This window comes from Macaca fascicularis, chromosome 7 (genome assembly GCF_037993035.2).
Source record: "Macaca fascicularis isolate 582-1 chromosome 7, T2T-MFA8v1.1".
NCBI classification, from domain to species: Eukaryota; Metazoa; Chordata; class Mammalia; order Primates; family Cercopithecidae; genus Macaca; species Macaca fascicularis.
Genome location: NC_088381.1, coordinates 76,597,207 through 76,619,130, shown reverse-complemented (window position 1 = coordinate 76,619,130; position 21,924 = coordinate 76,597,207). Strand labels below are relative to the sequence as shown.

Here is a 21,924-nt window from a genome sequence, read left to right as displayed (position 1 = left end):
CAAGGTATGATCTGATGAAAGAGAAGGGAATTTAGAGCTGGAGCCAAGAGACCCAAGATCAAACACGAGCTGTGCCAATTTGGATTTAGGTATGTTCTTTCTTCCTTTGTTTTTGAGACAGAGTCTCACTCTGTTGCCCAGGCTGGAGTGCAGTGGCATGGTCCCAGCTCACTGCAACCTATCCACCTCCCGGGTCCACGCGATTCTCCTGCCTCAGCCTCCTGAGTAGCTGGGATTACAGGCAACTGCCACCATGCCCAGCTATTTTTTTGTATTTTTAGTAGAGAAGGGATTTCACCATGTTGGCCAGGCTGGTCTCGAACTCCTGACCTCGTGATCCACCCGCCTTGGCTTCCCAAAGTGCTGGGATTATAGGCGTGAGCCACTGTGCCCAGCTGGCACATTCTTTAACTTCTAGAAGTGAGCCCTACTTCCTTATATGGAAAAGATAAATAATGACATCTACTGCATGGGATTTGTGTGAGAGTTCGATCAGACTGCTTGTGTGCTCCCGGGCACACTACATCCTCGATAAAGGCAATTCCCCTTTCCACAGAGGATTTGACTCCCCACATCTTTTGTGACCAGCCCTTGAACTCATCCTCCCATTTTGTAATTCCGAAAAGCAAAAAAATGAAAAGCAATGAGCAACCAGAATTTATATCAGCAAAACAAAACCATAAGCAACCTACCATACAGAAATAGGGAGATGGAATACAATGGAATGTTACATAATCTTTTCAAATGTTGCTAGACATTTCCCAGATAAAATGGTAGAATTCAACTTCTGCATAAAATCTCACTCTTCCTAAATCTGAATTAAAAAAAAATAAACCTGAAATAAAAGATTTATCAGCCAAAAACAAAAAACAAAATGAGCACACCCCAGTGTTATAAACTCAAAAGGTGCCTGGGAAGGAAAGTAAAGGAAAAAGGATCCAGTGTGGCAAGGCTCAGAGCCCTGAGTCTAACACCCTCAGGAAGATAAAACAGTGAATAAATAAACATTCTGAGAGTTTTCATCAATATCACCACATCTAGATAAAAACAACCTGAGCAGTTATCCCTATATTCTCTTCTTCTGACTACAGAAGAGAGAAAACATCCGCTGGGGAGAAAAGGATGAGACGATGCGTAAACCGTGGTGTTGATCATCTCTGCTGCAAGGAATGAAGACTCTGGGAGTCCAAAGTCAAATCCAAGGCTGACCCGAGGCCACAGAATACCGCTGGAGGGTGTGCACTGTGTGCCCCCACACAGGAAAACCAAACCCACTTAAAAGGGCCTTCAAAAGATTCCAGAAGTGAAAGCTGCCAAGTCCACATCTAACCAAGCCTACTCAGCGCCCAGCATAACACCTGCTACAGCTTAACTGGCCCAAGACACTTCACATGTCTTCAGGCTACAGAAAGCATGAACAGAAATGAACAACCAGCCTTCAAACTTCAGCCTGGTGGCAAGGAGAAAAAAGACAGCCTTCAAATAAGTAAATCAAAGAGAGATATAGGCTGATTTACTCCAGCAAGAATAAAATGAAAAACCACAAGGCATGGTATCTCTAAACACAGACTCTTGGAAAGGCAAGAAAGCAACAGTAGGTATCAAAGACAAAGAACTCAAACTAAAAGAAAACATAACTCAGTCAGAGAAAGATTTCCCCCAAAAGATCTTTGAGCCATAGAACTTAATAAGAATATGAGTTCAATATATCAAGAGCCCAAAGGCAATATCTAAAAAAGGGAAAAAAGATTGTAGATCTAAAGAAATAAATTGAAAACTAAAGCCAACACTAGAAAATAAATATATGAAACAATCTACAGAGAACTAAAGAAAGATGGTTTAAAATCAATTTTCTGACTAGAGGAAAGCTAAAAATAAACATGGTGAATGTAGATAAAAACAAGAGATTCAAGTAATCGAATCAAAACAGACAACTATGGATTTCAGAGACAATGTAACATACAGACAATTGGTGCCTCACAGCAGAGAATTCACTGCATAGAAACCAGTGTTTGAAGAGATAATGTAAGGAAATTCTCCCAAAACTAATAAAGAATTGCATCTGTTGATTGAAAAGAACACATCCAGTTCCAAAGACTATGACACACGGCCAGGCGCGGTGGCTCACGCCTGTAATCCCAGCACTTCGGGAGGCCAAGGCGGGCGGATCACAAGGTCAGGAGATCGAGACCACGGTGAAACCTTGTCTCTACTAAAAATACAAAAAAAAATTAGCCGGGTGCAGTGGCAGGTGCCTGTAGTACCAGCTACTCAGGAGGCTGAGGCAGGAGAATGGCATGATCCCGGGAGGCGGAGCTTGCAGTGAGCCGAGATCCCGCCACTGCACTCCAGCCTGGGGAACAGAGCGAGACTCCGTCTCAAAAAAAAAAAAAAAAAGACTATGACACACATCACACAGCAGTAATATACATCAGAATTAAATTATATGTCAAATATTAAGAAAAGATTCCTCATACATCTAACCTATAGGCAATAATAAATCATCTGTAAGGGAGGAAAAATAAGGCTGGCCTTGGACACTTCTGCAGCAACATTAGTAGAAAAGATAGTTACCTCTTTCCAGTTTTACTGAAGTCTTCTGCTAAATTTCAGTGAAATTAAATTTACTGCTATTTTTAGAACATACATTTTATAAGTATATCTAGTCAGCCAGTCATTTTTCCATGTATAAGAATAGAAAGAACTCTAAAATGATATATTCCTAATAATAAGGAGAAATTATTCTTCCTTTTCCCCAGAATTCATACCTTGATATAGACTAGAGGAACGTCCACCTTCTGGAAGTTAACAGAGAAAAAGCATCTGCTTTTCTGACTTCCTCACTCAAACCTCCCCAAAGTGAAGGATCAGCAACTTATTTGATTCATAGAATTGCAAGCAGGAAGCTGGCAAGCTTGCCCTGACCCCCTTCTCTCCCGAGTCTGTGAACAGCCCTCAGGATGCACATATTCTCTGGTCCTCCAGGAGGTAAGCTTACCTAGCAGGTAAGCTCCTGCGGGGACAAAGCCTGCAGTTCTGACTTGGATGAGTTTTATTCTGAGGACAAAGTAGGGAAAAGAAGCCTGAATCTGGACACAAACGGAGTTTTCCAATCCAAACTCCAGTTTTTTCCACATAACCCCCAAGATGATGTTTTAAACCCCTGTGGCTGGCTGGGGTGTCTACTTCCCAAATGATTCTTTCTTTTGTTGTTCTTCTTGTTGTTGTTGAAATAGTGTCTCACTCTGTCACCCAGGCTGGAGTGCAGTGGCATTATTATGGCTCACTGCAGTCTCAATCTCCTGGTCTCAAGTGATCCTCCCACCTCAGTTTCCCAAATATCTGGGAGACTGGGTGGTGGCATGCACCACCACACCCGGCTAATTTTTTAATTTTTTTTTTTTTTTTCCCTTGAGGCAGAGACTGGAGTGCAGGCTGGAGTGCAGTGGCGCCATCTTGGCTCACTGCAACCTCTGCCTCCTGGGTTCAAGCAATTCTCCTGCCTTGGCCTCCTGAGTAGCTGGGATTACAGGCATGTGCCACAATGCCTGGCTAATTTTTTTATTTTTAGTACAGACAGGGTTTACCATGTTGGCCAGGCTGGTCTCAAACTCCTGACCTCAAGTGATCCACACACCTCGGCCTCCCAAAGTGCTGGGATTACAGGCATGAGCCACCACGCTCAGCTAATTTTTAAATTTTTTTGTAGAGACAGGGTCTCCCTATGCTGCCCAGGCTGGTCTCAAACTCCTGAGCTCAAGTGATACTCCCACTTCAGCCTTCCAAAGTACTGTGTTATAGGCACGAGCCACCATGCTCCTGCCTATAATCCCAGAGAGGAAGGTGCAGTTAACAGTCACTTCTCAAACCCCACCACCAGTCATGATTATTTCTGAATGGGGGATTTGGAATTTTTAAAAACATTTTTACGTAAACTTTTCTTCATGATGAATATGTATTGTTTTATAAAAACAATAAAGTCATTTTTCATTTGAAACTATGACAGCAGAGAAGAACATCTGATGTTGCAGAAAAGCCATCAGAATGATTTAGAGGAAAGAGTAGGTTCCTAAACAGAATTTATAGTGAGATCCAATTTTATTACTTTTTAAAAATCACGACAGTAGCACATACTGCAGAGAGGCACGGGCTGAGTACTTTGGATGGATTCTCTCATTTGGTATTCACAAGATCATTGAAAGTATAAATATCATCCCAATCTTAGAGATGAGGAAATTGAGAATTAGAGAGGGAAAGCAAAATGCCCAAAGCCACACAAGACTAACCAGCCACAGACATGGACTTCAAAGACCCCAAAGCCCACATCCTTTCCCACCGCGTGGGCCTGGAAGTCATGCGTCAATGCGGGTAGACGGAGAGGGACTTAAAGGACCCACGCCAAAATGTTCACAGTTTATCTCCAGGTTCTTTGAATTATGGATGATTTTTTTTAATGTTATCTATGTTTATTTGTATTTTCCAAATTGTCAACATCACATATATTCCTTGTGTAATAAGTAAAACAGTAATGTCTTTATATTTAAAAAAAAAAAAAAAGCCGGCTAGGCGTGGTGGCTCATGCCTGTAATCCCAGCACTTTGGGAGGCTGAGTCAGGCGGATCACCTCAGGTCAGGAGTTCAAGACTAGCCTGGCCAACATGGCGAAATCCTGACTCTACTAAAACTACAAAAATTAGCTGGGTGTGCTAGTGCACTCCTGTAATCCCAGCTACTCGAGAGGCAGAGGCGGGAGAATTCCTTGAACCCAGGAGGTAGAGGTTATAGTGAGCCGAAATCCCACCACTGCACTCCAGCCTGGGTGACAAAGCGAGACTCCATCCCCATTAAAAAAAAAAAAAAAAAAAGCATGAACTTGAAGTTCTAGAGCCAAGTGATGAATATATAAAGATAGTGACACAGGATGCTCACAGGGCTTTCCAGCCGGCTCAGCCAGTGCTCGGATCGGCTGGCCACCGGCTTAGAGCAACAGTGCAGAAATGCTTCCTGATCTGACTCGCACAACCTTTCACATAGGCCTTGAAGCTGAAAGGAAACCTCCACCAGCCTCCCAGCCCCAGGATCACCTGGGGCCTCATCCCAGTCACCAGGCAGCTCCACTCACAGGCTACCTTCCTTCCCAGGCCCCAATGACTACCTATACCAGGGAGGAGTGGCCTCTCTCAGTAGCCTGCCAAGCTCTTCCCAAGGAGAACAGGAGGGGAAGTTTGAAGGGCCTTCATCCAATTTTTAAACTGTAAACTGCACACCCACTTTTTGTTTGGAGACATTTCCTGTGTGTGAACACAGTTTGTTCTGTTACCAGCTTTAAAGTTATCTAGAACTGATATATCCGAGGTTCAGCAAAAGTGTTTTTTTTTTTTTTTAAAGTCAAACATAATAGGACCTTTCCTAATGTCAGCTCATCTTGCACAAATCTCATTTGTATATGTGCCAAAGAGAGGTTCAATACAGAGGTGTCATTTTGTCCTCAGGCCCAGGACCCTCTAGCTCCCCCCCCGCCCGCCATGTGGCACCCATCCTGGTGAGCACGGCATTCCAGTACAACAAGCATTCTGCATCCTTCAGCCCCCTGGCCTCAGAATGCAATGAAGCCATGCTTGCTTCTAGCCGAGTCTGAGCATGCCCTGGGTGAAGTTCCCTCCACAGACTAGCAGACTGACTTCCAGCCACATTTCACCACACCACTTCAAAGCAGGGGAGGAGGGGCAGAGGGATCCAAGTTTGGCCAAGAGAGATGCCAACAGCCTCCATGCTGCTAACTAGAGTGGCGCTCTGCAGTGCCAGCCCTGACATGCCCCAGCCCAGTTCTGGCCCTGGGTTTCCAGCCCTCCCCTTCTCCATCCCAGGTTTTCCAATCACATGCCGCCTCCAATGACTCTCTGCAGCCAGCCTCTTACTAACAGTTCCACCTGACATCTTGCTACCCTTGGATCTATCCCCAACCAAGGTTGAGAAAATTATTTTATATCTCTGACCAGTCTACCTAGGCCCATCTCCCACCCTGGCCCAATGCTTTGCTTCTATTTTTAGTCTGATCTATTGTAACACAACTAGACCAGACGTGAGGCTTCCAGAGGGCTTGGCTGCCACCTGGCCCAGGACCTGAAATGTCCTAATGAATGAGTCATTAATGAAAAAATTATAAACATGCCATCTCCCCCCCAAGGATATATCAACTCCATGAGGGCCAAGAACACGCCTTACTCAACTCTAAATTGCTTGCAGCACTTAAGGAAGTTGTCGAAGTTAATTAGTTTGGCAGAGATCAAGCTGACATTTTTTTTTTCAAAAAAGGAGCCTGCGCCGAGAAATTCTGAGAACCATATCACTCCCACCCCCACCAAAAAAACCACAGAGATGAATGAGATCAGAATGCAGATGTCTGGTCCTAACTTAATACACACCTGGCCAAATCTGAGACTGGCTGGCACAGCACACAGTGATAAAGTCTCTTTTGGTCTCACTGAATTGGATAGGGCTTCAGGAAGGAGACAGTACCAGCTGGAGATTTTACCAGCCCTGATTCCTGCTAAGTAATTCTGGGTGTCAGGGATGGGAACATGGATGAGTACCTATGTACATACACACAGTAAATACACAAACACATATTCCTCACCCACATAGCTGTCTAAGATTTTTTTTTTTTTTTTTTACATGCATTCTCCTTAATCAAATGACGTGATTATCAGTCCAATCCCAGCATTCAGCTAGGCCCAGAAAGAGCAAATGATGTGTTCAAAGCTAATGAATCATCCAACTAGGTTCATTCCTGCAAGTCTAACCACCACTACCCCAGAGAGAAACATGGTTACCTTCTTACAGAAAGAAAACAGGGACTGTCAGCATTTCTGTGAAGACTGAAATGTTATCTTTGGGTATGAATGACTCTCTTAGGAATATCCGACAATCTTCCTACCCACCCAAACACTTAAGAAGACAGAGTTTGCCTTTCTTTGTACACACAGACTGTTTTAGGGGCCTTTGCTCTTTTTCTTCTCTGGTGTTATGAACTGAAATTGTTTTCCCCAAAAGGATATACTGAAGTCCTAACTCTTAGTGCCTGTGAATGTGACCTGATTTGGAAACGAGGACTTAGCAGATGTAAGCTAGTCACATGAAGTCATTAGGGTGAGCCCTAATCCAATGTGACTGGTGTCCTTATAAGAAGAGGAGAGAGAGATATGGGGGAAATGCCATGTGACAGCAGAGGCAGAGATGGGAGTGATGCAGCTGCAAGCCAAGGAATCCAAGGACCCTTGGCCACCCCCAGATGCCAGGAAGAGGCAAGGAAGAGTTCTATGCAGGGTCTCAGAGGGAGCACGGCTCTGCTGATGCCGTGATTTTAAGACTTCTGGCCTGCAGGACTGTGAGACAAAAAATTTGATGTTTCAAGCCACCCAGTTCGTGGTAATTTGTTACAGCAGCCCTAGTTAATAAATATACCTGGTTTTTACCTTCTGAAATGCCCATCATCTCATCCACCCTCTCCCCTCCAGGTCCATGTCCACCTCACCAACAGATAAACTGTAAAAGTCATTTTCTCACTTATAATATGACCCAATTTTGGTCTAACATCTGAGATAGTGAAAATGTTAGGGAATAATCCTACTGTCCTACAAACTCTACAAAAGGAGAGGTTTAAATAAAATATGAAGTCCCCATTTATTCCTGCTCCCAAATAAAGTACAAAAGACCTCAGAATTATTCCAGGAAGGCAGGAATCACATACAATCTGTGGTGAGAGGTGGAATTGGATCTGAAAGGCTTGTAAGAGACCACACCCGGCTCCATTCTCCACTGGATAGGGACGGTGGGTGACCAACCATGGAAGGGGCAGAAAGGACACTGCCCATGGCAAATGCCTGGCATGACGGTCCCACTCAGGAATGGCCTAGGTCTTGACTCCCAGAGGCCCCACCCACGTGACTGTGACATCCTGTCAGGGATGGTGAGGCGTGACACTGATGGGGTCAGGGGCCAGTGGAGGGAGGTAGGAAGAAAACAAACAATCAGGAGGTGACAGAGCGGAAATGAACACCTGTGACCATCCCAGTTCGGCTCACTGGGTGCAAAAAGTAGCCACCAGGGCGACAGACCGCAACAGGAGAACACTCAGCTTCCTTTTGGGGGATTTAAATGTTTCACTTGTCACACAAAATAGCTCCCCTGATAGCCTTGGGTGCCACAAGCCCTTGAGCTATTTTTAATCACCTCCCTGTCACTATTATTTTTAAATACAGAAGTATTCCCCAATGAAATCCTAAGTATCAGAAGGCAAATAAATATAAATGTATATATATTATCTGCTCACTCCATTGAGGATAGGTAGGGTGCCTCTTAGAAAGCATTAAGCCTACTTAGACCAAAAAAAAAAAAAAAAAAAAAAAAAGAGGAGGAACATTTTGAAAGAGAATAAGAGAAGTAATTTTTCCCCAGCATTCACCAAAACAATATTTTTATTTATACTTATTTATAATCGTTATTCCCCAAAATAAAACTATCAGTTGACTTTGCTTCCTGACTGCTCACCTGCTTATACCTGCCAAGGAATGTGAGCTGGCTCGGGAGGGTGGGGCTGCACATTTGGGTAAGTGCCTCAATTCGGTGCCCTGATTTTGCCTAACATGAAAGCAACAAATGCAGAGATTCTACAATGTTATACTTAAGAAGACCTAAAAACAGGCCAACCCTGGGACACAGAAACAATATGCCTGTTGGACAGTCCATTCCACATGTCCATCTCTAGAAATCGAACAAGGTTGTATTTGGATTTAGCCCAAGCACTGCTGGCTCCATGTGCCACTCTGAGCCTGTGCAGCAAGGAGAACCTCCTCATCTGCTTCCATCAAGTGCAAGCTGCAAAGCTGCAAAACTGCACACTGGCTTTTTGATCTATTTATATGCATCTCCCTAATGCATATATACAGCTTGGCAAAGGTAAAGGAATGGTGCCAATTTATGGTTTTTGTTTCCAAAAGAAATCCTCCCTTTGGCTGGCTGAGAAACTGTCATTGGCATGTGAAGCCTCCCAACCTACATAAGTATTTACCAGCACTGGGGAGGCGACACAACATGCCACACAATAAGTCAGGGGTCCTGCCTTCAATTTTTTGCATAAGGACGGGAGAGGCTTGTCTGAAGCTCTTCTACATCTGCTTCATGGGTCTGGCTCCCTTTAAGTTTCTTCTCCTTAATCGTCACTTTGGCCAAAAAAAAAAAAAAAATGCTCCTTTCCTGCATTTCAGGAGGCGGATGGAAATCTGAACTTGACCGTGTGGTGTGCTGTGCACCCCACGCATGTATAGCTTCAAGAAGAGGATAGTGTGATGTGCCACACTGGAATACATGCTGCTTATGCAAATCATCCCACAAGACACAGCAAATTCTGAGTGCTATCACAGCAGCACTTTGAGAAATGAAACGGCCAAAGGATGGTGTCGTCACAACCGGCAGTGGTTGTACTCACGACCATCCCACCACACTGCACAAGCAACCTTGAAAGCCAGCCTTAAGGGAGGCCTGCCCTCCACAACCTTGAAAGCTACAGTGACCACAGACCCAGGACAAGCCTCCTGCACCACTGGAGAGAAGGGGAACTGGTGCTGACACCACAGCCAGCCGAGTTCCAGGGGGACAGCTCTAGGTGGCTCTGTGGATCTACTTTAAACAATTCTCTGACCCGAAAGCCAACAAAGAGATTAACTAATCAACCCCATTGTTTATTTTACAGGTTGGATCGCCATAATTGAATATTACATAATAAACACATATGGGTCCATGCTGCTTAGAAATTTTCATCTTCATTAGGGGAATTCTTTGCAGAGTAAACACAAGACTTCAGGTGCTGTATTTTATAGCTTATATAATCAGCCGAGGGCAGCTCTCCCAATTTCAACCTGCTTATATTCAAGGTGGTAATTTCTCCTTCTAATCAGCTGAAGTTGGGAGAGAAATTCAACAATTAGAAACAGCCTGCCTATTTTACATAAGCCTCTTGCAAAGGGGGTGAAAGACAATAGCCATTCCCATGAATATTTACAGTAGTCTTTAAATGAAAAACATCATTGTGACACTTCTCCCTATATCAACCTTGCAAGTGCAAAAATGGAGGTAAAAATAATCACTTCTAACTTCCTCAAGTTCCTGTAGTTACATGAGCAGTGACTTAGTTTGCCTTCTATTATTTTCTCTGGAACTATCTGTTGAAAGCCTGATCAGCCCCTGCTCATTTCTTCACACTCTGCACAACTAGAAACTTAGGTATCGATGGATGGAGAGCCAGAACAGTCTTTAGAGCTACCAAGAAAGTCTCAAGGGCTATCTGGACAGGTTCGTTATCCAGACATCCAAAAGTTGTCCCAAAGGACAACCTGGCAGAACAAATGTGGTAGTCACATCACTGCCTATTGGGATGGGCTTATGGGCACAGCCTATTCTCAGAATTTTCAGAGGGCAAAGATTTTAACAAGAACCAATGCTAAGGCTGAGGTGAGTGGATCACTTGAGGTCAGGAGTTTGAGACCACCCTGGCCAACATGGTGAAACCCCATCTCTGCTTAAAAAACACAAAAAATTAGCCAAGTGGTGGTACGCACCTGTAGTCCCAGCTACTGTGGAGGCTGAGGCAAGAGAATCGCTTCAACCCGGGAGCCAGAGGTTGCAGTGAGCTGAGATCGCACCACTGCACTCCAGCCTGGGGGACAGTGTGAGACTGTCTCCAAAAAAAAAAAAAAAAAAAATTAATTAAAAAAATAAGACTTCATCATTACAGTCAGTGCGCTGAGTCCATTACCAGATAACTTAAAATGCCACTTGGGCTATTACATCATGAAAAGGAGAGTACTGAAGAGGCACAACAGGGGTATTTATAAAGGAAATCACGAGGGCAAAGGGGAAACATGAGTTCACACTCCTTCCCGCCCCACCCGCCCCACCCTACCCACCCTACCCCACTGAAAAATGTAGGGCTGGCAAGGCACCATGGTTCACACCTGCAATCCCAGCACTTTGGGAGGTCAAGGCAGGTGGATCACTTGAGTCCCGGAGTTCAAGACCAGCCTGGGCAACATGGTGAAACCACCCCACACCCCATCTCTCCAAAAAAAAAAAATAAGAAGAAAATTAGCCAGGCTTGGTGGTATGTGCCTGCAGTCCCAACTACTTAGGAGGTTGAGGTGGCAGGATCATTTCAGCCTGGGAGGTCGAGCTGTGATCCTGCCACTGCACTCCAACCTGGACGATGGAGCAAGACCCTGTCTCGAAATAACAACAAAAGCGGGGCTTATGGCAGCCTAAGTTACCTTTTGCTTTTAAATATTTTCCATGTGTCTTGACTAGGAGGAATAAGTGCAACTTTTGCCTAAGTCCAGGAAAATACTAATGACCAACTAATCCGTGTTTAAAGAGGAACGCCCAGTCATATGGGAAATAACGAGGCTGGTAACACCATTTCCACTAAACAATTGAGCTGCTAAGTCCTCAGTTAGTAAGGGCTTCCCTTTTCAGAGGCACTCGACTCAAAACCACAAAGAATGAACCTAAATAAAGAAGTTGGGAGTCACCAACTGCTGAGGTTCTGTGCACATCCACGGGAATGTTTCCAGTCTCTGTGTTGTCACTGGAACTCACGGATGAAGGCTCCCCAGGCTTGCTCACTCCACACCTGTGGCTGCACTAGATTCAGTGCTTTACACACAGTTACTCCCTCAGCAAAGTCATCAGAGTGACCGGGCTTTAGGGCTCTGTGGTCTTCTGAGTACAGATTCTCTCCTGAAGCCTGTGGCATTTGAAGGCGAATCTAAAAACTCACCTAAAACATACACTGCCACCTGATTCACTGAGAAAGGCCCAGTTCCTTCTCTATCCTTTGCAAGGACAGGTGTGACCAGACTGGGGGTAGAAAGGCTGCTTCTAAGACTACAGAAGGAACAGGAGTGGTGTGGTGCAAAAAGTATGTCCATAAGCCAAGATGGATGAATCCACGGGATGGGAAACCAGATTGGAGGAACACGTCCCTTGTTCTGCTTATGAGAAACCAAGAAAAAGACCAAGAGTGGGGAAATGCCCACAGACCTGCTTGCCAGAGTCCACTTAGTACTGCAAGAGAAGGCGAGGTGAAGGCAGCAGACAAGGCGTGAGACCTGAGCCACTCTGGGCAACCAAGGCTGAGCTCTGCGGAGGCACGTTTTAAACAAGGCTGCCTGGAGGGCAGCATATGTCCACAACATATGTCCCTTTGTCCTCCCCCTCCTGACACCTTCGGCTCCCTTGAATTGGTCACTCAGCCTTTCAGCCAGTGAAGCAGAGCAAGCTTCAGGAGCCCAGATCACCAGTTTAGGAAACAGAAGCCTTGGCCTCACATAATATTCCAAATCCTCAGCTCCCTAGGATGGGCTTTTGTTGGTGCTAATGTCAACGAGCAGTGTTATGCCATTACTGTTAAAGCAACTGTGGAATACCGTACCCTATGAGAAGTACTCTATCACATGACTATTTGTTTAAACCTCACAAGCATCTGTAAGATAAGCTCTATCATTATCCCCATTTTTCAGATGAGGCCATTGAGGCTCGGGTAAGTCAAGTTGCCAGGAGCTGGGAAGTAGCAAGTCTAAGTTCACATCCAGGTCTTCCAACTCCCAGTCTAACATCACCTACCCGCAGCCTTCAGCACCCAGTGGCCATAGACTACAGCAAGAGACACTGAGGACCTCCCAAAGTGAAGCATCAGGGCACCTGCCCCTCCCAGTCAGTCCTGCCTGCCCTGCTTTAACCTCCTTCAAGTACTCATGGACTGTAAATGATCAACATGAATCACCATTCCTGCAACAGGCTCCTCTCCCATGTGACTAATTTTTACAGCATCTTTAAGATGAAATAGACTGCCATATTTATAAGGGAATAAACAGAATTAGCAACTGATATTTTGCTTATTACTTGCCCTTAAAAACTTTTTACCTCCCAGACAAAAATGTTCATGCAGAATAGGAAACTACTTGAATATGTAATTCACTAAACCAAAACCAAAGTTTGATTGAAATAATTTTATTTCTCATCAGTTGGGGCTACATAGTTATTATGTTTGCAGCAAATATGCATAATCATATTATTAATAATAGTAATAGCTAATATTTCCTGGGCACTCACTATGTGCCAGATATTGTTCAAGGTGCTTTACATGTACTGACTCAGTTCATCCTCACAGCAAAATGGAGGGTGGGTACTATTATAATCCCAGTTATAAAATGAAAAAGTGAGGTACAGAGAGGTTAAGTAAACAGCTCAAGGTCACAGAGCAGGTAAGGGAAGGACATAGGCATGAATCCCAGTTTTCTGACACTCATCGAATAAGCGACAGCTGCCACAGACACTTGCCATTCTCCACCTTGGAACTGTAATCATTTAACTTGGAGTTTTAACCATTAAACAGTAATTTGTCTCATGCTAACACATAAACACTTAGGCTACATAAAATACAAGTGTCTTTGAATCACATCAATTCATTTATCCCATGAACCAAGGGCCATGATTCCACTGTTTTTCCCATTTATATCTATTTTGCAGATACAGACATAGAAACCGAAAATAAAAGTAAACTGAAAGAGCAAAGATGCTATCTTTCTAGCCTACAGATTATCAAAGGCATTTCTGAGAGGCAAGAAAATACAGAGATTTTCTTCAGGGAAGAACGGGTCCCAAATCCGTGTGTCAACCATACAATCAAAGTTACCATTGAAATGTCCCTTTGCACCTTCAAAGAGTATGGCATACAATATTCATTGCATGCAACCCTGTACATGAACACATATGTAAATACGCAATGCATACAGCAATGTACAGAATAGAGTACACATGCAAAAGAGAGGTACTTTGACTCCACTTTAGAGAAACATGCTTATTAAATGATACACGTAGTGAAATCTGCGCAAGTTGGAACTAAAGCCAGAGAAATGCAGCTAGTAGGGAGTTTTATTCTTCACTATTTCTGCATGAAATGCATCTGTATCTTCATCATTTTTGCAATACTACCCTTGTTCATCCAGGCCAATCTGTTAAGAGAATACATTCCGTGATCAAGGCAGCACCTCAAAGTTTGCTTTTAGGTGTGCAAAATAAATTCACAGAGACCCTCTTGATGAGGCTGCCTTTGCACAGCAGTTCGCCAGTGACTTCGTGCAAGAAGAAGCCCATGCAGCATAATAGAAAACGCGATTCCAGCAGCACGCAAGATGAGCTGCAAATGCTGGGCAATTGATTAGCAAGGCGGTGCTGCTGCAGGGAGGCCTCTCGGCGATCCTTTTCATAAGGTGTCTAAAATTGAATGAGGGGAAGAGTTAACAAAATGCAGGATAGAGCCCTGGCTCATTTTACAACTAATTCAGTTTCTCCCATTGTTAAGTACACCAACAAAAACTCCCTCAGAAACAAAGATAAATACACAAAGCTGGCTGAAGATAATTTTCAGAAATATCTTTTTCCCTTAATAATTAACATTTTAAACCAAGCTATAAGGGAAAAAAAAATCAAGGTAATTTTATTTCTTACTACCTGGGGCTACACAGTAATTATGGAAATGGCAAGGAATTTGTCACTTTGAGTAAGCATAAGTGTATCAAATAATTTGATTAAATAAAATATGGTCACCTTAGTCATCATAGTAATTTGACAAGGACTTCAAAAATGTCTCTCTCTGTTGAAAATGTCAACAGACAGTTTCCTCAGCTGTCTGCTTCTGGGTTGAATATGCAAAAACTCATCTTCAAAATGATGTTTCTTTAGGAAAAAAAAGGAATAACAAATCTAGCAGTTTCACCTCACCCATTAATTGTAAGCCCACTGACTGTTCTCAAGCTGAAAAAGTGTGACTACAAAGCAGTGAGACAGAGCCTCATTAACCACATTCAGTCATCGATGTCATTATTTTGTCACCACAACCTCAAACTTATTTTTCTATAACTCTAAATAGGGAAATGCCTACCCCTTCTTCATAGGAACACCCTTGGTGCCCCACCCAGGAAACTAGACTGGCCTTTTTTCAGTTTTCAACCTGAGGAAATTCGAATGTATTTGTATGTATGCCTCAATCTAATCATCTAGAGGTGTCAGAGGTTTTAATTTCCTGTACACACCCTTATCTACTCCAGTCCTCAGTAATTTGATACCACACAGAAACTTCTATAAGCAGGGCTACCCTCAGCAAGTGGCTTAAAACATTTTAGGGGGTCTCTGCAAAGCACCAATAAGCACATGCCAAATGACTTTCTCTCCATGCAGTTCTCATATGCCTGCATCTTCTCCAACCAGTCCAAGACTTAAGCACATGTTACATCCTTGCAAACAGGACTGGAGTCACTCGAAGCCAAAACCCAAGTAGAAGAAAACTAAATTGCATTCTCCGTTCCATACAAAATGACTATCAAAGTGAGCAGGCCTCTCCTCTTATGCTGCAAAAATTATTTCATAGCCAGTTAGGAGGTTTAGGTGACTATGATAGAACATCCCTGTGACTATTGCCTTATCTGAAGCATGGTTTCCAGTGAAGACGTTTGTAACTGTAATAGATTTCAGAATCCACAGTTGGCCCAGGTTGTACCTGGGTTCCTTTATCTAGATCACTGAGTCTAGCTTTCAGGATCAGTGTCTTTCTGTACTCCCTGACACCAAGGCAAAAGTTGCAGGTCCCCAGTCTAGTCAACAATTGATGGCCTTCTTACATACAATACAGTTTTCTCTTGAGTTTCCTCCCTGGGCAGGTTCTTGGTGGAAAACTAACACATGCATACATACACACACACACACACACATTTTCTCTCTCACACACACACACAGACACACAAACACACACACACACGAGTCCTCCCTCTCAAAGTTGCTTCTTAAATCACAGGCAACCTTCTGCTCAGTTCTGCAGTTGGGAAGCCTACACTAGTGTCATTCAGGACACTGGGAAATTTGTCTTTTCAGAAAAAATAAGCAAATGAAACTGCAAAATTTTAAGGCACCTTGGGAGATGAAATAAGAAGGTGGACTCTGGGAATCTAATAGGAAATAATGTCGTTGGCATAGAATTTGTTATCACTCTCCTCTCTGTGAAAGGGAGCATTGCTGGCACTGTCCCAAGGCAAGCCCTTCCTCAGGTATCTGGAAATGCCTCATTAGAGGGGCAGGCTGATTGCCAATGTAAAGATCACACATAACGCACACTTAGCACGTGGACCCTGCCCTGTGGTCCCCTACAGGGTCTCAGGTTTCCTAAGAAAGCCATGATGAATTAAAAGGAAGAAATCTGCCTTTCCTGCAAACAGCCTGCAATATTTCATTCTCCAATTATCCACAGAGAAGTCTCGCATGGCTGAAGGAGCAAACTTTTTTTCCCCATCTCCCAAATAACAGATGAAGAGAAAACTCTGAAGTGGCCCAGAAGAGCAAAGCCCACAGCAAGCTGAGTCAGTCAACCCTGACAAGCCAACTATTTATTTTCATGAGGCTCCGATGGCAAGGCAAAGACGAGGGCAGCCGGGCAAAGCAGAGCCCTTAGAGCCTTATGCCTCCACTCCTAGTAATCAAAATGAATTCAATTTCCTAGGCCTGTCCTCTCCTGGGCCTCCAGCTGCTTTCTGCAAGTCACCTGTTGACTCCTGTTACCCTACCCCACCCAACCAGGCTTTCCATCAGCTAAGGCTAGAAGTGCCAGGATGCCACCACCAGGTGGACCAAATTCCTCCTCTGCCTGTCATTCCCCTGTTCTGGGATTAAAGTCAACCTCCTATCTCCTGGGGCCAGCCCTGCCTTCAGAAGTCCACCACTCCAGGAGTACTCGGCTTCTTAACTTTCTAAAGGAGCTAGGTCATTCATCTAGTTGCAGACCGGCTTCATTTCTTTGTCAAATCCTTAGATCATTGCAACCGAAAAATAGTAAGCCCGTCCTTTTATCATTCCTGGGGTGAAAAGTTCTGTTGGTGTTTGCCACACATGAATAATGCACTCTACTGATCAAAACTGGTTTGAGGCAAACAAACCGTTAAACTGGAGGCAGCTGTTGATATACTAATTACCTCCTTTTAAACATAGACCCGGTTAGGTATTATGTACTTTGCATATGTCACAGTACAGACCCACATATATTTTATTAATGTGTATTTGCATCTCTGTAATACATGTACTTAAATATTTTAACAGTCAAATTCCCCCTAAGGAAAGGCTGATAAACTGACTCCCAAAACACAATTATCCCCTATCCCTCAAATTCCAAGGGCCAATATGTACTGTCTGCAACTGCATATTATAACTATAGGCACAATAAGTGTTATTTTATAGAACAGAAAACAAGGTGTGCTTTTGACTACAGGGTTCACTTGCAGTCTACAAGTTACAAATGCACAAGACAGAGACCGGGACGTAAACGCTTTTCGTCTCAGAAGGAGCAACAGAAATGTATTTGATTTTCAAAAGCCCTAAAATTGTCACCCCAGGAACAGAGCTGAGTTTGAAGACCTTCTCTCTCACAACCACCTAACTTACTTAACACCGGAGACCAAGCACTGTTTGTATTTCCCCTTAACAGTGAGCCCTGAGCCTTAAGAGATAGTTTATGAATGGTATAGAACCCCCAGTGTCTGGCCCTCATTAACTTTACCCCAAGGCCAGGAATGAGGGATTAATCATAGCATCAGGATACGCGTGGTTCTATCTCTAGATGTGGTTATTCAATGGCCAAAATCTTGTCCAATTCTATCTCCATCAAACTTGCTCAGGAATACTCAAAGTCTATGACATTTGATTCCAGTTGCGGGTCAATAGCCAAGTAATGATTTAACACTATAAACTCTAAAAAAATTTTTCCCGTTTAGACAGGACTGTACTCAGGTGTGGAAGCACGCTCTCTGGAACTCAAGTTGGGACCACCTGAGGAGGGGAGGCAAAAGCGACAAAGTAGGTACCTGACAGTGCTGAGTCATTACAAGCTGTTTCCTCTGAAATGTTATGCACCCATGGGCCCTCTGAGCATTAACATCCCCTTTCTGGAGGCAAATAAAATACATATTCATTGTGCAAAATGGTGCAACCTTCTGTGGGCGACAGACCACGATGGGGAATTTAGCACTAAGAGTGGATAGCAGGAACTACACAAACTCGCAGCTGCTCTCTAGGTACCGTAACTTTATCGCAGACGCTGAAAGAGGGCTATAGGGATGCCGAGTGGGAATAATCCCCCTGCAGCCCCGACTCAGGTCAGGGCCACACTAGGGAGCATTTTACTCTAAGCTGTTATATCCCCCTGTAATTGGCGGATGTAGAAAGCGCCCGGAGAAAATGATGCATAATAGATTTGTTCTCGAGGAGGATGCAATGGAGAGTAGAGGACGCAGGATGCTAACTGGTTTTTCTTCCCATGTGCGGGTCACCTGCAAACCCCGATTGCTTTCCTCTCCAAGGAGAGCCCTGAAGTCACCGTCTCGCTCGGCTCTTAAGCGGGTGAGAGGAATAGTTTTACGCCCACCTGCCCGCCGCCTCTCGTCCTCCAGCACCCCCAGCCCCAGCAGGGCGCGCGCGAGCTGCTACCGGCATCAACGGTCCCGCCCGCTACCCGCTCGCTGGCAGCCCCGGCCGGCAGCTCCCCCGGCGGCCGCCTCTGCACCACTCGCCAACCTCCACGCCGGACCGAGGTCATGCCCGCCTGCCCCCAGCGCCGGGCGGCCCCCTTCTCGTGCCAGGCGGCCGTTCGGGAGCCGGGCTGGGGAAGGGGCCCACGGCGGAGTTGGCTCAGGGACTCACCAGGTAGGCGCCCACCGTGCCCTGCGCCAGCATCAGGGCGCACTCGGACACCAGGAATATCTTGATGTTGGAAAAGCAGGACACCTTCTTTTTCTTTTTCTTGTTCCTCTGCGCCTCGTCCCCCTGCAGCTCGCCGCTCCGGCCGCCGCCCGACGAGCCGCCCGGCTTCTTCCCCTGCATCCTTCCCCCGCCGCCGCCGCCGCCGCCGCCGCTGCCGCTTTCCCGCTCGCCCCGGGTGTCGGGGCCGCTGCCCGGTGGGGGTGCGCGCCTCGAGGCTGCGTGCTGTCCCCGCCCCGGGCTCGCGGCTGCCGCCCCCGTCCTGCCGGGGCTGGAGAGGTGGAAAGCACAGCTCCTCGCCGCCGCCGCCGCCGCCGCCGCGCTCGCCCCTTCCTCCTCCTCCTCCCCCGCCTCCGCCCTCCCCTCGCCTCCTCCTCCGGCTCCGGCTGTGCCAATCACAGGGGCTCCTCGCGCCGCCCGCCGCCGCCGCCGCCGCCGCCGCCGCCTCGCCTCCCGCGACCGCCCGCCGCTGCCATCGTCCGCTTCCCCTCGCCCGCCGGCCGCGCCTGCTCTCAACCCCTCAACCCCAGCCCCAGCCCCAGCCCCAGCCCCAGCCCCAGCCCGGAGGCCTGGGCCTGGGCCGCCGCTGCGCGCCCTCGCCGCGCCGCTCCCCGCTGCCGGTGCGCCCCCGGGGAGGGACGGGAGGCGGGCTTGGGACGCGGAGGGCGGCCCGGCGGCCGAGGCGGGGAGGGTCCGGCTGCCGGGAGAACTGGGGAGACGGGGAGTCCTTGCGGAGTACGGGGGGTGCCCCTGAGGGAGGGAGGCGGCGCCCGGCCCCTAGGTGGCGCTGCGGGTCATGGGGCCCCGCGGCGGAGACTGGCGGCTCTGCGCCGGGCGCGGAGATGGGGTGCGGAGGCGCCCCCGCGGGGCTCGGACCCGGCGCTCGGGAACCCCGGTGCCCAAGCCTCAGAGGGCAGGCTCTTCCCAGGAAGGGAGAATACTGACTACCCAGGAAGGGTTTGGCGCGCGCTCTTCTCCGCCTGGGGATTTCTGGGGACAGATGTTATGCTCTGGGCCTTGGGGAGGTGCCAGAGGTCAGAGCTGCTTGAGGCTTCTGCCGCCTGCCGGTTTCTGCGCCAGCTCTCCCCGACCACAGAGGGTGTTGAAAAGGCCCCAGACCGAAAAGAGAGAAAGGGGAAGTTAGAGGAATACGTCGGGAGCCCCACGGACTGTTGGTGCCCCAGCCTCAGTGTCCAGGCGCTGCAAGATCGCCGCGGCCCCAGCAGAGGGCCTTGTCCGGCCCTCCATCCGCCCAGGGCCCAGTGGCTCGAGCGCGCAGAAAGCGGCCAGCCACAGGCCTGCTGGGTCCCCACCCTCCCCTGGCTCTGTGGCCCTGGCCACCATCCTCGGCCTTGACCTGAATGCCTGACCCATGGCAGCCGCTCCTAATTACTCCCCACTCTCACCGTTACCAAGGAGTGTGGGCCACAGGGCACTACCAATAGGATCTGCTAGTTGTCAACTGCAGCGTTTGGAAGCTGAGAGAAAAGCTCAGAGGACTGGACAGGTACCAGGAAACAGCACCTTCCACCTGGGCCACTGGGGGACTCAAGGAATCATTTAAAATGTTTTCCTTAATAATTGTGTCAAAGAAAATGACCCACTCTCCCAGGCTCCTGTGTCTAAATGCAGGCTCAACTTCAAAACTGAATAGCAATGAACCCTACCATATTTTTCCTTTCTTCCGAAGAACTTGAATGAGAATAGAGGGTGTAATGGTGGAGGTGTTGTTTTGCCATGGCATTTAAATATAAACTGCTTCATCCTTCTGTGGCTCCAGACATGATCTCACCCAGGTTTGGTGTCGCTTTGAGATGCCCCCACCTTGTCTAGGCCACGTCCTATCTGAATTGGCGCCCTCCACAGAAGTCTCTTCCCATTTTCCCCACTTCCTGAATCACTGGCCACACCATTCCCGGCCAGTCCTATAATGAGAATCCTTACTGCCCCCTCCTTTCTTCCCCACACCCTCCCATTACTCGGAGCCAACTTTTCTACAGAATCTTTATGTCCCCTCTTTCCCTCCCCATCACCTTGCATCATGGGGTACCTCCCCACTTCCTCCTGAGAAGACCCTTGACAAGCTAGCTCTGTTCCCTGCCTCTGTGATGATAAGCTGCAAAGCTGAGCTGAGACTTTACTTGTCTATAAATGGTGACCCCATTGCTAATGAAATGTGCAGAGTGCATTATAGTCTTCAACTCTTATTTACGTTCTTTGTACTAAAAAAAGCTAATGTTTACTGTGTGCTTATTATGGCCAGACACCATTCTCAGTGCATCAACCGCATTTACAATGTAAGCCTCACAACAATCCTCTAAACCGGATACTGCTATTAGCCTTGTTTTACAGATGAGACAACTGAGGCCTAGAAAGGTTAACCTGATCAATGTCACTTATCTAGTAAATGGCAAGGCAAATCTTTGAAAACCAGGGTGTCTGCCATCATAGCCCAGGTTCTTTATAACTACATACATATTATCTCATTTATCACCCAGTGTGGTTTGTCTCGTGGGGAGGCTGGGACTTATGTTGTTTCTCTTTTATAAAGCTAGAAAGGGACAGAACTTGCATCCATGTCCAGCCCCTTTTTTTTTTTGAGATGGATTTTGCTCTTGTTGCCCAGGCTGGAGTGCAATGGTGAACTCTCGGCCCATGGCAACTTCCGCCTCTCAGCGATTCTCCTGCCTCAGCCTCCAGAGTAGCTGGTATTACATGCATGTGCCACCACGCTCAGCTATTTTGTATTTTTTTTTTTTTTTTTTTTTTTGAGACGGAGTCTTGCTCTGTCCCCAGGCTGGAGTGCAGTGGCCGGATCTCAGCTCACTGCAAGCTCCTCCTCTCGGGTTCATGCCATTCTCCTGCCTCAGCCTCCCGAGTAGCTGGGACTACAGGCACCCGCCACTTCGCCCGGCTAGTTTTTTGTATTTTTTAGTAGAGACGGGGTTTCACCGTATTAGCCAGGATGGTCTCGATCTCCTGACCTCATGATCCGCCCGTCTCGGCCTCCCAAAGTGCTGGGATTACAGGCTTGAGCCACCGCGCCCGGCCTATTTTGTATTTTTAATAGAGACA

General features: G+C 46.6%; 1 protein-coding gene across 10 annotated transcripts in view; it reads right to left on the bottom strand.

Moving 5' to 3' along the window:
• Positions 1–19,167, bottom strand: part of SLCO3A1 (solute carrier organic anion transporter family member 3A1) — a 318,828-nt gene extending 299,661 nt beyond the window's left edge. For all 10 annotated transcript variants that reach the window (XR_010588295.2, XR_012415465.1, XR_010588296.2 and 7 more), the window contains exon 1: positions 18,793–19,167. Coding sequence is in view for 7 of the 10 variants with exons in the window: in XM_065548475.2 (XP_065404547.1) it covers positions 18,793–18,972 (180 nt within the window). In the remaining 3 variants the exon portion in view is untranslated. The remainder of the gene's footprint in view (positions 1–18,792) is intronic.
• Positions 19,168–21,924: the final 2,757 nt, after the last annotated feature.